This window comes from Boleophthalmus pectinirostris, unplaced genomic scaffold (genome assembly GCF_026225935.1).
Source record: "Boleophthalmus pectinirostris isolate CB_2022bp ecotype Guang Dong unplaced genomic scaffold, ASM2622593v1 HiC_scaffold_22, whole genome shotgun sequence".
Lineage (NCBI taxonomy): Eukaryota > Metazoa > Chordata > Actinopteri > Gobiiformes > Gobiidae > Boleophthalmus > Boleophthalmus pectinirostris.
In genome coordinates, this window is record NW_026571190.1 from 16,057,481 (window position 1) to 16,074,244 (window position 16,764).

The following is a 16,764-nucleotide window of genomic DNA, read 5'->3' on the forward strand; positions in this document are numbered from 1 at the left end:
TGAGGGAGTTCGACAGCCATTTTCTACTGAATGATGTGAAGATGTTTTATAAGACTGGTGTCCCTCCCCTCCAAGTCCCCACTTCGTTCTGGGTTGAAGTCATGGTGATGATTATGAACATAGAAGGAATGCAGGAAAAGTTTGAGATAAAACTGCCTGTGAGGTGTGACCAGAAGGTCCTCAGAAGTCTCCCTGAGATTTTGAAATCCAAAAAAGCCATGTAAGTAGTTTACCTTTTAATCCTAAATCATAGTAACTAACATAGTAACTAAAATAAGAATATATGGGATTTCAGTGCATAAGCAGATACAATATTTATTTTATTTAAACTTTATTGCAGTTGTCAAGGAGGAAGATTCATAAAGTAGTCATAATTAGGATGATATTTAGAAGCATTCTTAGTTAAATAAAAACTTTCTTACTTCCCTGTTGCTTTGTCTTTGTCATTTTAGGCTGCGATTCTCAAACCTGTCAGACACTTGTTGTCCTGCCCTGGCCTCTGTTCTTGGTGTCAGAGAGTCCCATTTGAGGGAGCTGGACCTGGGCTTCAACAGCATCACTGACAGGGGGGTGGAGAGCCTGGTCCAGGGCCTGAGTGACCAGGATTGCAGGCTAAAGTCCCTTCGTCTCCAGGGCTGTGAACTGACTTCCTCTGCCTGTGAACACCTGGCAACAGTCTTAAAACAGAGGCCAAACCTGAAGGAGCTGGATCTCAGCTGCAATAGTATAGGAGATGTGGGGCTGAAGCATCTTGCCAACGGTTTGGAGTCACCCATGTGTCAACTAGAAACACTTAGGTATGTGTAGTCTCAAATTTTGCTCATCTAAAGTGAAGATTTTAGCTGTGTCAGCCAAATCATTTACTGGACTGTTGGTAAATAGCTGGTGTTTTTGTTTTTAGAATTTCTCAGTGCAACATTAAAAGGGAGGGTGGCTTCCATCTGGCCTCAGCACTGGAGAAAAACCCTAGTTACCTAAAGTGGCTGGACCTGAGCATCAACAGGATAGGAAACAAGGCTGCGAATGAACTTTTTACCAAGTTTGACATATCAAGACTGAGAAAACTGGAGTAAGCATGCATGCAAAAAAATATATCTCTAGATTGTTGATAATGATTGATGTTAATGATTTTTTTTTTTTTTTTTTTTTTTGACAGAATGTGCTTTTGTGGCCTCACAGAACGGTGCTGTGCCACGATTTCGGATGCACTGAAACTTGAGAAGAGCTGTCTGGTAGAATTGAACTTAAGCAGCAACAACTTGAAGGATGCAGGAGCTCATTTGATCAGTGCAGGCCTGTTTGCCTGGTCTAGACTGGAAAAACTCAAGTAAGGGATTCATTTTTAAAATGTATTTATTTTTTGTCTTTTATTGTGAATCTTTTACAATTCAGAAATTACAGAACATCTGCGCCTTATTCTCTATTCATAGGATTTGTTCTTCCAAAAGAAGAGAGGGCTTTAGGCATTGGTTTTATAATATAATATTATAAGACTTAGGAATAAATAATGACCAATAAGTATTCATTATCCTTTTTGTTCTTTCTCTTGATAATAGTATTTCAAGATGTGGAATCTCCAAGCTTGGCTGTTTTTACCTCTCCAAAGTGCTGTCCTGCATCTCAGCGTTGTACAGTGAAAATATGCACATGGAAATCGGCTGGCAGGCGACAGAGCTGAGGGAGATGGACCTGAGCAGGAACAAACTCACAGATGAAGGGGCTGTATACATTTCCACTGGACTGTGTAATCCTTACAGCCACCTCCGAAGGCTCAAGTAAGTCCATTTCAGTGGGTATTTTACTAAACCAGCGATTGCCCTTATAATTGTTAGAAAATTATTTTGGAAATTACTTAGGAAATGTCATCTTCAAAGCAGAAAATTATGTTTGATCAGTCTTAAAGCAAATACCGTATTTTCCGCACTATAGGGCGCTTTGGATTATAATTATATAGTCACTGAATAGTCTATTTTCGAACTTTTTTCACATACAAACCGCACCGGACTATAAGGCGCATTAAACAAAACACAACAGTTCGATAAGTCAGTTAAACTTTATTTAACACGTTCACAAATTGTAACATGTAAAAAAAAAATAAAATACTGTCTGAGACCACTAAATTGTTAGCGTATTCACAATAACTCATAATTGTTCAAACAGCTGGGCGATTACAGCATCCAGCATGCCCGCATCCCTCTCGTCATTATCCAAGTCAGTGTCGTTACTGTTACCCGGCAGTTCAGTGAAAGCTCGGACCACAGTTGATGCTGATCCTTAGCCCAGGCGTCCACGATCCATTGGCAGACCGTGGCGTAAGTCGCTCGGCGCTGTCTCCTTGTCTTGGTGAGTGTGTGTTCGCCTTCTATAATCCACTGCTCCCACGCAGCTCTCAGTTTAACTTTATAATAGCCTTGAGTTTAATGTCGACGTTGTATGCGTGTCTCTTGACAGGTGCGTTTTGATTTTTTTTTTTTTTTGTAGTTTACTAAAGTCGTACTAAAACACCCGAATAAATTCATATATAAGGTGCTCTGGATTATAAGGCGTTTTTTCATGAAATTTTAAGCTTTTAAAGGTTGTATGGAGGATTTTTTTTGTTTCAAATTGTCAATGATAGCATTATAGAGATGCAGTAGCCTTGTAATTATGATGACCAAAAAAAAGAGAATAAAAATTCATCAACTCTGGACGTGGTGGGGCCAGCTAAACATTTGCCAATAGATAACGACACTGCCTCGTTATCTGTTAGCTGACAGGCTGTCTATCAAACTCCCTACGTTTCTAGCGTAACTGACTTGCCTGCGCGCCGCCGGTACGTGGTTTACGTACGCCTGTCACGCAGTCCACAGACGCAAGACGCACAGACACTGTTTACTCCACCAACGCAACAGTTTTTAGCGGCTTTTTTTGACCTATATCTTCCTTGCAGTTAGCACAAAGTTTGTTGCAATGGCAGACAAGAATCCAGGAGCAGTTAGCCGCAAAAGAAAGTCCGTTTTTGAGGTCGCTGAAAGAAGAAGACAAGGGGAAAAGCAGCGAAGCCAAACTAAGGTGATTCTTGTAGATTCATTCCAGCGATGGCGCAACTGAAGCAGACGCAGGGTCTAAAGACTGACGCATTGGTCGCCAAATTACTCCTGGTAACTTCTGCTTATTATGAAAACGTACTTTATTTCCAAGAGCTAGACAAACGTTTTTCAGGACACGAAAGCGATATCCTATGTCTGAAAACGTAATTTTCAAGGCAAAGAAAGAGTCCGCTTGCTGATGCGTGTTGTAGCTAGTTCATTCGCACTGAATCTCCGCGCAACCTTCTCTGCACCCCTTTACTGCTCCTGTCCCCGCTGCCCGTTCCGCTCTTCCCCCTGCTCCTCACTTCTCCGGGCACGGAATCTCCGCGCACCGCTCCCCTCTCCTCTCTCCTCTCCCTGCTCCAGGCTCCCCGCTCCGCTCTTTCCCTGCTCCTCACTTCTCGTCCGCGCACGAAATATCCGCACACCCCCTCCCCCGCTCCTCACTTCTCCGCCTTGCCTAACCAACACTGTAGTTAGTTGTTTACAAGTCATGTGCAGCGCACCGGCTGTAAACAAACCTGTTTCTGGCGTAAGGAGGAGGCGGGAGGAGGTGTTTTTACGTAGGGAGCTTTAGGGGAGGGGGGGTGGTTTCACGCATGCACAACATTTGAAAAAGGACAAACAGTCGCTGGATTTCTCGTTCCTTGGAAAATCCTCTATACAACCTTTAAGTGCGCCCTGTAGTACGGAAAATATGGTAAGCTGGTTGGCAATCAGACACCTCATGCATAGATCAGATCTCAGCAGAAACTGGAGAGGCTGGTTTATAGTGAGCTTAGCGATAGATTTGCTGCAGTTAGACTACCAGCCTGGCTTCAGAGTAGAAGATGGTTGCCTGCTGCATCCTGGACTGCTTCAGAAACAGGGGGTAACAGGACTTGCCATGTGGGGGCTTCCCTTCATCTTCTACACTGTAGAGTTCAGACATGGACAGTTGTGTCCTGCAGTTGTCTCAGCCTCATTACAGACATTGATGATTAAGGATGAGTGTGCCTCTCTACTGACTCCTAACTGGTGAACGATCAGGAAAGGATATTGAGGATTTGTTCAAGTATCTGAGTGTTTATTTGTGTGTAACTGAACAAGAAACTAGACAACATTGCACACTTGTGGTGCATGGAATTATCACATTGTAACAAAGCTTTATGTTCTGTGTGTTCAGCCTGATTGAATGCAGTCTCACTAGTGACTGCTGCGCTGACCTGGCGTCTCATCTGTCTTCCTCTAAATGCACTGTGGCTGAGTTGGACCTCTCCAGTAACAGCATACAGGACAGGGGGGTCAAGAAGCTCTGTGTGGCCCTCAAAAGCCCTGAATGTGCTCTCCAAATGTTATTGTAAGTCATGCATTTGTAGGAGAAAATGCGATTTAACGTGTTGTAAGATGTGTGTGTTTGAGCATGTGGTTTAGCTTTTGACGAATTATTGAAATTATACATTTGCGGGGCACCAGATTCTGACTGAATCAAACTTAACCATATGCGACAACAACAACTTATCAATTTAATCAATCTGAAGGGAACGTACCCGAAAAAGTGACCTGATGATAACTTTAAGAAAAATCACTGAAACCAGCAAATTCCTTTGTGTGGTTTATTAACAAACAATAACTAGACACCAGCTTCCAAGTTCTGGTTGCGTAACATTAAAGCACCGATTTTAACAACCTGAGGTAGTTATAAAAACGGGGTTCAGTTTAGCTCAGTTATGGCGTTTCGCTAAGTCGCTACTGCCCTTGCCTTAGGAATAATTGGACGCAATCGTAAGAGGGATGCCAACCCTTATTCATTCACTGTTCAGAACCAGCCTTACTTGGCGATGTTGTTCTCGGTCCGTGTGGAATGCGGCGATGGCGGGGTTCGGCGGTGGTCGCACGCACGGGCAGGCAGCGGCGTGATGATGGTACTCGGGTAGGGCGGTCCACGCCTCCTTCACCGGCTCTGGTCCTCAGCTCTCGGCAGGTGCGACTCCAGGTCTGTTACAGCTCCCCCTGGGTCTCTCCGACCGGCCGTCTTCCCTGGTCCTCTTCGGCGGGTCCTCGCAGCGGCGAGGCAAGGCGAAGAGCGAAGAAAGGCGAAGCGAAAGCGCGAGGCGAAGCGAAAGCGCGAAGCGAAGCGAAAGCGCGAAGCGAAGCGAAAGCCAAGTTTTTCGCGCGTGAGGCTTCGTTTTGGTCAGTGCGCTTGGTGGGCGTTGTTATATGCAAATTTAAGGCACGCCCGCGTCTGAGCTGAACTGGTCCCCGTACAAATATCATTTGCAAATATTAAATTGATAACTTCCCACATTCAGGTACTAACTGTTTACGACAACATTAGCCGACGATTCATACAATGAAATCAAAGGTATATCTGTCGAAAACACGCCGTGTACCGTAAATACTTCCGAAAACACGCCGTGAAGTTACCATAAATACTTCCGCGGGAACATGACATGAAATACACACAAGAGACTATGAACACATGAATTAAGCAATGTGGCATACTTGTCTTGTATCAACATGAGCCTTATATAGAACACAGTTAAAACATTTTTAACTAGTTATCGAGATGCGTTTAATCCAGTCCTTCTCTAGTGTCCAAAAGTGGCAACCACAGTCCATCGCGGTTTTAACCGGTCCAAGCATTGGCGCCTGATGGTCTGGTATGTAGATGATGTGGGTCTGTTTCTTCAAAGCAAAATGAGGAATGCCATTATTTAACAGTCCTTATCACTTTAGCAGAGCCATGTCAATTTCCCATTCTGATTCATGTCCCACTTGGCGTGGGGGAAGAGAGGTGTGAAAGCACCGAAGATCGGTTCTCTTGGGGTTGTAAATACCAAGAGGCAGTCAGGCAGAACCGACTTCTCTAGGTTCCTGGTTTGTGGATTCTGTCAGAATGGGGGGAGCAGGCCCTGAACAAGCATTTTTCCCTACACATTTGTCAACCTGAATCTGAAGGCCAGGTGAGGGGGAGGGGAGGACAGGTCTCACTTCTGCCTTCTACTGGTGAAAAAAATCTAACAAATTTGCCCATGAAAGCTTTAAAAGCAGGCTGTGTAACATTTTTGTTGGAGGGTTTTACAGTATGACATTAATAAACTCAGCTATCTTCCATTTTTCAAGTTTGATGTTTGATAGTCTTGGGGCAAGTGGCCTCATTTTACCACAGATCTGCTTCTCTCCATGGACGTAAAATTTACACTCCAGACAAAGCAGTCTTTTCCATGAAGACAAATGGGATGGATCCTCTACCAAAAAGGTTAAACAGAGCACTTTTAACTTTCAACTTTACAGCTATATTTTGTCTGTGTTTTTGTTTCTAGTCTCAGAAACTGTGGCCTCACCTCTAAGTGTGTTCCCTTCTTCAACATGGCCCTTAAGACCAACCTTCACCTGACCGAGCTGTTTTTAATGGGCAATCAGCTCGATGACGTTGCCAAAAAAGTGTTATTGGGAATGATCAGGAATAATGCATACAAGTTACAAACTGTTGAGTAAGTAGTTAACTTTAATATGTTGTTCATTCTGTGTTTAATGAAAATTATGGCATATATAGTGCTAACTTTTACATGTTCTATCTTCTAGTCTCCCCATTGAATGATCAAGATATGAAAATTAATACGCTTTTTTTTTTTTTCTTACTACAAATGCATTCACTATTATATTTCAGTCACTGTGTTATATATATCATCTAAATATGTTTTAGATTCTCATTAAGCTTTAACCTTTTCATTGGCATAAAGAAGCACATGTAAACGGAAAACAATAAATTACACAATTTTTTATTTTTAAAAACAAGTTCCCAGTTTTTTGTAAACCAAATTAAATTTGGATAGACCCATAGGGTGGACACGCCTATGTCACCTCTATATGCCTCGGGCTCAAGGCATTGTTACTCAAAAGTGCCTTCCTGCCACTAGTAACAAAGTCATAATTCCTATCTCTAAGTGTCAGGGAAGAAGTGAAGATGAATTCTCCTGTTTTTTACCACAATTGCTTGGACTATACTTGATTTAAAACTGTTCTGTGAAAGAGTGTCACAAAATACTTATTTTCTACTGTTTATTGTTTTATTCAAATTATAAATGTTTGTATTAATTTTTTTATGATTATTTTTCTATTTTATTAAATTTTATAGTATGGTAGAGGTTCTGGTGGTGGTTCAGGTTTCTGGTGGAGGGCTTCACCTTCCATTTGTATCCATGGAAATGTTACTGCATTGCTTGGAATCTTTCACAGTATTGCATTTAACATATCTCTCTACATGGAGACAAGGTTGTGATGGAAACGTATATTGTGAAAAGATTTCTCTCAATTTGTCTTTGTGTAAATGAATCTTAGACCAGACCAGTCATTAAGGTGTGTAAAGGCTCAGCAGACACAACTGTCTCCACCCTTTTGTTGTCTTAGCTGTCATCATATGTATGTAAAGTTGATTGGCACAAGTCTGTGAAAGTCACTCTGCTTTGATATGTATGTAACTTGTATTTCTGTATAAATAGTCAGAGCTCAGATGCTATGGGGGCAGAGATTCAGAGGGGATGCTCTGCAGGGAAATTGAGAGAAGGGGTCCTCAAAAGCGGCTGTTGGTCTTTGGCCAGGGCAGACCTAGGTCCTGTCCATATCTGTTGTAACAAGAATAAATATTTGTCTGTATTCCAAAAACTCATCTGACTTTGCAAATGGATCAATTATTTATCATCAAAGGTATATATAATTTTTCCACAACAGGGTCATGACAGCATAGGACCAAATTACAGATCAGGTCAAAGAGGTGACACCACTGACGGTGAAGATTTTAATTTTTTTGCAAGGTATTTCTAGAGTTTAATGCATCTGCAACTGAACGAATGCAATAAGCAGTAATGCAATAAGATGTTTAATACCTGACTCAAGAACATTCCAGGAAAGCAGTAACATTTCCAAGTTGCAGGCACCACAAGGAGAGTTATACATTTAATGTTTTAAGTTTTTTTTTTTTTTTTTTATCAAATGGTTACAGAATTTATGTATTAAATAGAAATTAAATAATAAATAGATTTGTAAATTCCATTTTCATTTAGAGATATATTTTGGCATTAAAAATCAATGATGACTTACTATTTAAATATCCCAAACACTTATATTGTTATTGTTACAGGAATCCCCCATTCCTGTAACAATTGGTATTTTTATTTTTTTTATCACAAAAACGTATTTGGCAAAAAAAATAAATATATAAAAAATCATTAGTATTATATTAGTATTATTACATTTATTCAACTGCCTTATAAATGTCGCCTAATACAGTGTTGGTCTATTCCAGAAATACATTACTTATGGTTATAAATGAATATTAATCAATCGAAGAAATCCTTAAAATTACACAGATATTAAGATCAGAGCTTAAAATGCCTAAAAAGTGTGAGGGTGGCTTCACGGTCATGAGTCAATGTTGATATTTGCAACAATAAATGATGATGTAGCACGCCCTCTAGTGGATCATATCCGTAAGTTGACGCCTTTTACGTGGGGCTGCTGGTGCTTTGCTGCGGTCCGTCAGTGCCTGATATCATCACCGTATCTGAAGCTGAGACTCACATTCGGAGCAGACGGTAGGACATAAATGCATATTTAATGTTAATTCCAAACCGTGCATTTGTATCGTAATAATTTTCATTCATTTTGTAAACATGCATCGTCACCCCTGCGTCTGGTCTGCGCTTCATGTTATGTAATTGCATGAGCTGTCACCGGGGATAGCCTGATACAGCAGCTCAGTCATGCAGGTTCATATGTGTGTAATTTCATAAAGAAGGTTGGTTCCAGCCAGGGACTTAGAATTGGGTGTGGGTGTCAGTGCGCATTTTTTGGGTAGGCCCGTATGGCGCAGTTTAAAGGACCCATACGTTTTGTGCCATTTGTGCCTGCGTTTTTGTGCCTGCCTGCCCTGATGTCGCAGTATGTTAGAATTAAGAGGGATAAAGTTAGGGACCGTGGTTAGTGGACGAATACCCTTTTGCTTAGGATACTGCAGTGTAGGCTACACTGATTACATTCATATTGCACCATCTTTGTCCTTTGCAGCTTCTCTTTCGTCTATCCTGACCATTACTAAGCATATTACAGCATCTTCTAACCGCATTTACTGCAAATTCAGCCACTTCCAAAGTATTGATTTCTGATTAAGCAAGGACTAGAATCAAATTCAAAGTGCAGGCTCCTCTTGCAGATATAAAAGTTAAAAATGACGCAATGACAAAAGGTAGTATATGAAATTTAAGAGATTTAAGTGTGATTGTAATTTCTTTCTTAAATAGACCCATAGCTCACCTTGACAAAATCATAGAATTGATTTCATTATCTTAAATATATTTTACAGAATAAGACATATTTTACAGAAATATTTTCGATTTGTTCACTGCACCAAATGGGTCCCTCCTGGTTGTTTTGTATATTCCTCTCAGTATACTAAGCCCTCCACTTACATGGTTTAATGGCTCAAGTTCTATATACCAGAATACAAGAGTCATGATTGTGTAGTTGCAGGAGTAATATTTGTAGTAGTTGTAGTAGTTCCAGTAGTTGTAGTAGTTGTTGTAGACTAGTTGTAGTAGTGGAGAACTGCATATCAAAGTTGTTTTCATTTTCAGAATACAGAAAATTGTCAGGTGCTAGAAAACATGCTACTGAATCTCTGTGCTCTCTGTGTTCTGCAAACCTAAATGTAGAAGTATGGCAGCAGTAGTAGGAGTAGCAGTAAATTAATAACTAGTACTTTTGTTTCCTCAAATAGCACTGAGTGAAGATGGGGAAGGAGAAGCTTCACATAAACATAGTGGTGATTGGACATGTGGACTCAGGTAAGTCCACCACCACAGGTCACCTCATCTACAAGTGCGGAGGCATCGATAAAAGGACCATCGAGAAGTTTGAGAAAGAAGCTGCAGAGGTATGACTCATTTATCTCCCCTGTCAGAATAAGATGTGGGAGAAATACTTAATAGCTGTGAATTGCTGAGTTCCAGATGTTACTTTCTATAGGCCTGTGGTGTTCAACTGTGATGGGGGAAGGCATCATTACAGTTGTTAATATGCTAACATTTTGGATGAACTGATGGTATAGAAGTTATTGTTAATACTTATATAAAAAGAATAGGTTTGTGAGATGATGTCACTGTTAGATCAGCATAAGCAACCAGTGAACAATATCCAAAAGAATCAAAAAATGTGAGAAAAAGCGTACATAAACATCATTGTAAAAAGTAAATAAAAATGCATATTAAAGATGCACTATGTAACATGGTGGAGGGTGTGCCATATGGAGATGTTATTGCTTTACCTGGAATATTTCAAAGTACTAGTACAGCATTAAACTTAACCATCTCTATGGATATAAGAAGGTGGCGCCAACTGTTACAGGATCTGAGAGGCAACTGTGCTCAGATTAAGACTTAAGGTATTTTTGAGCCATAAAAACACCTGTAAGAGTTCAATGCGAAACATTTAACACAAGCAATAACAAAGGCAAAGCTTTAATGTCTCCATGGAGGCAAGCAGGTGCCAGATTGCCCACCAGAAAAAAATGTACATAGAGTTTAGATGCTTTTAGCTAATTCTGGACAAAACATAAGGACAAAAACATAAATAATACATCAGATAGATTATATATGAACACTACAACCTAAAGACACCTGCTTATTGTTGGTTTGAAATTGTGAAGTGATCTGAAATGTAGATAGTTAGTAGTTTTGAGACATCTTCTGTTTCTCTTCTATAGATGGGGAAAGGTTCCTTTAAATATGCTTGGGTTTTGGATAAGCTGAAAGCAGAGCGGGAGCGTGGTATCACCATAGACATTTCCTTGTGGAAGTTTGAGACCAGCAAATACTATGTGACCATCATCGACGCTCCAGGACACAGAGACTTCATCAAGAACATGATCACTGGCACCTCACAGGTAAGGCCAACACAGTCACATTTTATACATTACTAAGAGCACTGTAATAGTGGGAAATGTGTTTAGAGCCAGTGGCCTGTTGTTGCAAATGTAACTTTAATTGTCAACATTTCATACATTTCATATCTAGCCTGTAGCAAAGGGCTGAGAATGGAATTTAGATTTGATTGCAATCCTGCATTTTCATAAGTATAGGCTTAATGTGCACCATGCCTTACAATTGATGCAATACAGGTGCATTTATAATATATATTAAAAGTCAAATAATCTATGTCCAGTTGGTATAATCTGATCTTTTTTATGTAGTGTCTATTGATTCATCCAGATTATGTAGAGGTTTATCTTTATCCAATCAGAAAGCAGAATTAATTTGTGTAATCTGAAATCAGTTTCATTTTGATGACTCTACTCACCTCTGACTACATGTATTATCTTTAAATAGTGTATATAATGTGATGCAGTGACAGTCCCTCTCCTCTGGCTCAGGCCGACTGTGCCGTGCTCATAGTGGCTGCAGGCGTGGGAGAGTTTGAAGCTGGAATCTCCAAAAACGGACAGACACGTGAGCATGCCCTCTTGGCCTACACTTTGGGTGTGAAGCAACTCATTGTGGGAATCAACAAAATGGACTCCACCGAACCCAACTACAGCCAGAAACGTTATGAGGAGATAGTGAAAGAAGTCAGTACTTATATTAAGAAGATTGGCTACAACCCCGACACAGTGGCCTTTGTGCCAATCTCTGGTTGGAACGGGGACAACATGCTGGAGCCAAGCCCAAATGTGAGTAATACAAAGTGACAACAATGATCTATTTTGAGGTTTGCCAATTCTTGCTAATTGCTAAATTTTGCCATTTAACAATTGGTGTTCTGGCCATGGGGGAATTATTTCAGTTTGTGTCTAGGTAAACACTAGATTAGATTGTACAGCAGTTACTTTAAATTAGGGGTTTGGGAGGAACAGTTTATGTTAATTGGAAAAGTCTTTCTTCAGTTGTGATTTATTAATAGCTGTACTGGGAAACATACTATTACTTTTACTACTATTACTATTTTATTTTTACATAATTTTAACGTAAATGTCAATTCAGAGTACACAAATATTTTACTGTAATTCACAATAGTTATCCTTAAGAAGTACAGTTATTCTTTGATTTTTAGTGCAGACAAATACAGTAACATACAATTACAAAGAAGAAATATAATAGATTTGTCAGGCATGTTGGCAATGTAGGAAAAGTATTTAGCAAAATGGTTGTCAGAATTTAAATAACATTTCTTTTGTAATAGCAATCATTTTTGCAGAAACTGTTTATCAGACTTTAAGCATGATATATTGTGAAGAAGGTTACACCCTACACCCTGTTGTCAAAATTATAATTTTCATTTGTTGCATTTAACTAAAGTGCTACTGCATTGTAACATATAAACTCCAAATAATAATGAACCCACTGTTTATGTAAATCACTTTTAAGATCAAAACATTAATACTTTAAATTAGGAACTTTGACTTAATAATATAAGTATTAATATTGATTAGGCAGGTTTATTAACAGTGGAAATGGATTCACTAGTTTTTCATTTCAGTCACAAAATTGCTATGCTTCCTCTGAAAACAACCGTAACTGTAAAACTTGACAATGTGACCCCTTATTGTGAAAGTGCAAGTGTTGTTAGCCATGTAGCTAAAGTTGCTGCTGTCACCTGCAGATGACCTGGTTCAAAGGCTGGAAGATTAACCGCAAAGATGGAAACGCGTCAGGCACCACCCTGCTGGAGGCTCTAGACGCCATCCAGCCCCCCACACGCCCCACAGACAAGCCCCTGCGCCTGCCACTACAGGATGTGTACAAGATCGGAGGTCAGGATACTACACCACAAAACTTACATATGTTTTTTTTAAAAATCTTTTTATTTTATTTTTTTGTATCCATTTAATGTTACGCAAACCAGATTAAGAAAATAGACTCCCTGTTATATAATAATAAAAAAGCTAAGGATAAAAGAGGTGTATTTTGGACCACAACCGAGTTACAGTTAAATCCTGAATTATTTATACTTAAGACAAGTGTGTCCAAAGTGTTTTAAGTATTTAGAGCAGATGTTCTCTGTGGGCTCCTTATGGTCACACACACAGATTCCTCATTCTTTTGTGTACAGGGTTCTACAGTATGGCATTAAACTTATTTACTTCCATGAAGACAGTCATGTGTGTAGCACCAAAAAAGCAAGATACACAGGTTAGGTTCGTGGTTAGGAAATGCTTCAGGATATTTATAAGCAATGAAAACACCCAGAATAAAACAAAGATAGACACAAGTATTCCAATATTGTTTGCCTGACCAGCCAGTCCCTTCCATATTCTGTTCGAATCCAGGAGGGACTGGGACTGGACCACAGAGCGCGAAAACTTCCAGGCAAATTTTAAATGAAGCAACCACAGCTGCTAATTTGTAGCACGTGTCCCTCAAATGTGGAAGACATCGCTATAAATTTCTCGTAACATTCAAAACAAAATATGTAACTTCTTATATATTTTTTCTCCTTTTTAATGTGTAAGCAGCTCTGTTTGCTTTGACGTGAAGGGAACATGCGTCTCTCTGATTGATTAATCCACCTGTCAATCACACCCCCTGAAATCAGGGAGACAGGATACAGCTCCATATCAGTGTGGTTCTGGCTGGCCACGTAACCCATATTTTAGGATATTCCAGGCAAAGCAAATGACACCAAACCTGCTGTTTCTTTCAGGTATTGGGACAGTGCCAGTAGGTCGTGTGGAGACGGGGATCCTGAAGCCAGGCATGGTGGTGACTTTTGCCCCTGTGAACGTGACCACGGAGGTGAAGTCTGTGGAGATGCACCACGAGGCTCTGACCGAGGCGCTGCCCGGAGACAACGTGGGCTTCAATGTTAAGAATGTGTCCGTCAAAGATATTCGCCGTGGCAACGTGGCCGGAGACAGCAGAAATGACCCACCACAAGAGGCTGCTAGCTTCACCTCTCAGGTCAGTATGTGAGTGTACTGTTTTAGCTTTAGTGTATGCAGACAAGAAACAGTTTGGGTCCCTATACCTTCATTAAGGCACCTCCATCATTTCATGTCTTGGTTACTGATTGAAGTTTTTACATTTAAGTTTCTACAAATCAAATTAACAATTCAATGTGTAAATATAAAAAATACCACTTGGAGATGATCAGACTGTGTAGCATAATATTTCCTTATTGTTCTGCACTGAAGTAATGTCCAAAAATGTTTCTTTTGAGTTTCCAAGACTACATATTAAGTAGTTTTGTCCAACTCTCACAAAGACAATTTTACAGAATAATGTATAGACCATTGATATTCTAGAGAACATTGCTGTTGTCAAAACTAGTGCGCCCACCATAAAGACAAAGTTGTAACAATCCATGTCTCCTATAATATAAATGCAAACATTTAAAAATCCTCTCATATATTCTGTTGTTGACTAGGTGATCATCCTGAACCACCCGGGTCAGATCAGTGCAGGTTACGCCCCTGTGTTGGACTGCCACACCGCTCACATCGCCTGTAAGTTTGCTGAGCTCAAAGAGAAGATTGACCGTCGCTCGGGCAAGAAGCTGGAAGACAATCCCAAGTCCCTGAAGTCTGGAGATGCTGCCATTGTGGACATGATCCCTGGAAAGCCCATGTGTGTGGAGAGCTTCTCTGAGTACCCTCCACTAGGTAAGTCTCTACAGTGAGCATTTATCATCTTGCAGAATACTGACCAAAATCCTGTGATACTGTGCTTTCCACAAATGTAGGCAAAGATTACCTGTACATTATTTTAATAGTTTGATTTGCACCTCTGCTTAGACCAGGGCTGTTAAAACTAGTGGGAGAAAGGACACATGTACTCAATTAGGATTATACATGAAAAATACTACTGAAAGGACTAGTTACTTTTTTTTAACACAGTTTTATTGGCATTTTAGATCATGCTTTTATATAAAACTTGATCAATCACATTGTAAAACAGAATTGTGTCATTAAACTGAATATAGAATTAATAAACCACAGGCTGCATACACTGGCCAGTTAGAGTCTTGTTATGTGTGCTTGGTATATAAACAATTGAGACATTGGGGCATTTGGTCAAGTGAGACTTGTAACAGTACTCACCTACTTCTATGAATAATTCAAGTAGCCTGAGAGTTGTAAAGAGAGGAAGGAGACTTTGGATGTCTAATACTGGAGTATTTAACATAGAACATGCATAAAGACATGAACACACATGCAAGTCTGCCCATGTCTCAATTGTATTATACTTCTGATGACTTAGGTTAGATAACAAGGACTGAGCTGGAGGTGTCCTTGGTACAGTAGAGCAATTTCCCTATCACTTGATACTTTAGTGTTCAATGGCAGTGTACCTTACCCTTATATATTACAACTACTACTACTTCTACTTATTATTTTATTTATTTATTTATCTATTCTTGTGCAAAAATTGTGTTTTGTACTTTTGTCTTGACTTTATTTTCCCTCAACCTGCCCCTTGACTGATATAAAACTATGATAAATATTTGCCACAGGTACTATCTCACCAAACCAATTCATAATCATCACATATGCTTGATCTGTAACCTGACTTAACTTCTCTTTGCGCAGGTCGTTTTGCCGTGCGAGACATGCGTCAGACCGTGGCTGTGGGCGTCATTAAAGGAGTGGAGAAGAAAGCTCCCACCAGCGGAAAGGTTACCAAGTCTGCTCAGAAGGCTCAGAAGACCAAATGAATGTTGTGCTGGGCTGTTGCCCCTGACAACCGCGACCAACGGCACTCTAGCTATCTGCCCCTGTTAGCGTCCATCATCAGTGTCTGGTCTATTATCACAATGCATCGCAAAAGCCGCAGAAGGAAAAACATTCATACCTCCACTATAGTGACTAACACAGTGTCCAGTGTATGTTTTGTTGTCACTCTGGCAATGCTATCTAGCTTCCATGCTGTATTCTGTATTTTAAGTGAGGACTACAATATTAAATAAGTTTAGATTGCTTGAATTAAGAAAGTTTATTTTGATTTCAGTAGAATAGAAATATGCAAAAGATGCATTTTCACATGGGATCAATAAAGTAAAAAACATATACCTTAAATTATACATAAATTAAAAATATCTTGTAATTTTTGTTATTTTTTACTTTAAAACATATTGCTCATGAATTTAAAAAAATAGTTCTATAGAAATTCAAGATTCTTAATTCAAGCAATTTATATGAGGTCCTTGTTTTGAGGTAATTGTAGTGATATACTGCTCATAGACTTAGCTTGTACAATTGTAGCTGTTGCTCAAGTTATGATGCTGGGATGTTTATGTTTGTTGAAGTAATGCTCCGTGTTGTAGCTTTAATAGATAATTGTGGACTATAGGCACTGGTGAACTGGCTGCTTGCATGTTCCCTTAGCACTTTAGAAGCTTCAGAGTAGTGAGGATCTGAAGTCTTCATGCATAGAGCACTTTGCTTGGTCTGAGCTCCCTGCAGTAGCAATGTTCAGTGTTAGATACTGTTCCGTTCATGCACCTTAATCATTGTTATTGTGGTAACATGTTGAAAGTAAAGATGTTAAAACACTATGTCTCTCGTTCTGGTGTTTTTACTGAATTAAAATTTAAATTGGAAGGCTAGTTACCCAAATCTGTTTTTCCAAGGTTTAGCACTTCCTACTTAACTATTCACAAATTACATTTTTAATTCAACTTTTGCTAATGTATATACATTTTTAATGTTAATAAAATACTCATA

General features: G+C 39.7%; 2 protein-coding genes across 5 annotated transcripts in view; both read left to right on the top strand.

Moving 5' to 3' along the window:
• LOC110173834 (ribonuclease inhibitor-like) overlaps positions 1-7,722 on the top strand; it is an 8,029-nt gene extending 307 nt beyond the window's left edge. The window contains exons 1-8 of one of the 3 annotated variants that reach the window (XM_020939841.2): positions 1-220; positions 453-797; positions 902-1,069; positions 1,157-1,327; positions 1,557-1,775; positions 4,237-4,410; positions 6,377-6,547; positions 6,639-7,722. The exon at positions 1-220 is cut by the window's left edge and continues 307 nt beyond it. In XM_020939841.2, the coding sequence (XP_020795500.2) occupies positions 1-220; positions 453-797; positions 902-1,069; positions 1,157-1,327; positions 1,557-1,775; positions 4,237-4,410; positions 6,377-6,547; positions 6,639-6,654 (1,484 nt within the window). In that variant the 3' untranslated portion in view covers positions 6,655-7,722. The other 2 variants (XM_055158547.1, XM_055158548.1) reach the window with 2 other exon arrangements.
• Positions 7,723-8,343: 621 nt separating this feature from the next.
• On the top strand, positions 8,344-16,536 carry LOC110173870 (elongation factor 1-alpha 1). Of its 2 annotated transcripts, XM_055158221.1 has the most exons (8): positions 8,344-8,647; positions 9,829-9,984; positions 10,813-10,992; positions 11,479-11,775; positions 12,705-12,855; positions 13,746-14,002; positions 14,469-14,703; positions 15,631-16,536. In XM_055158221.1, the coding sequence occupies exons 2-8, from the start codon at positions 9,841-9,843 to the stop codon at positions 15,753-15,755; spliced, it is 1,389 nt and encodes a 462-aa protein (XP_055014196.1). In that variant the 5' UTR covers positions 8,344-8,647; positions 9,829-9,840; the 3' UTR covers positions 15,756-16,536. The 2 variants fall into 2 exon arrangements, with proteins under 2 accessions (XP_055014196.1, XP_020795537.1); XM_020939878.2 differs by having other exon boundaries at positions 8,344-9,984.
• The last annotated feature ends 228 nt before the right edge of the window (positions 16,537-16,764 follow it).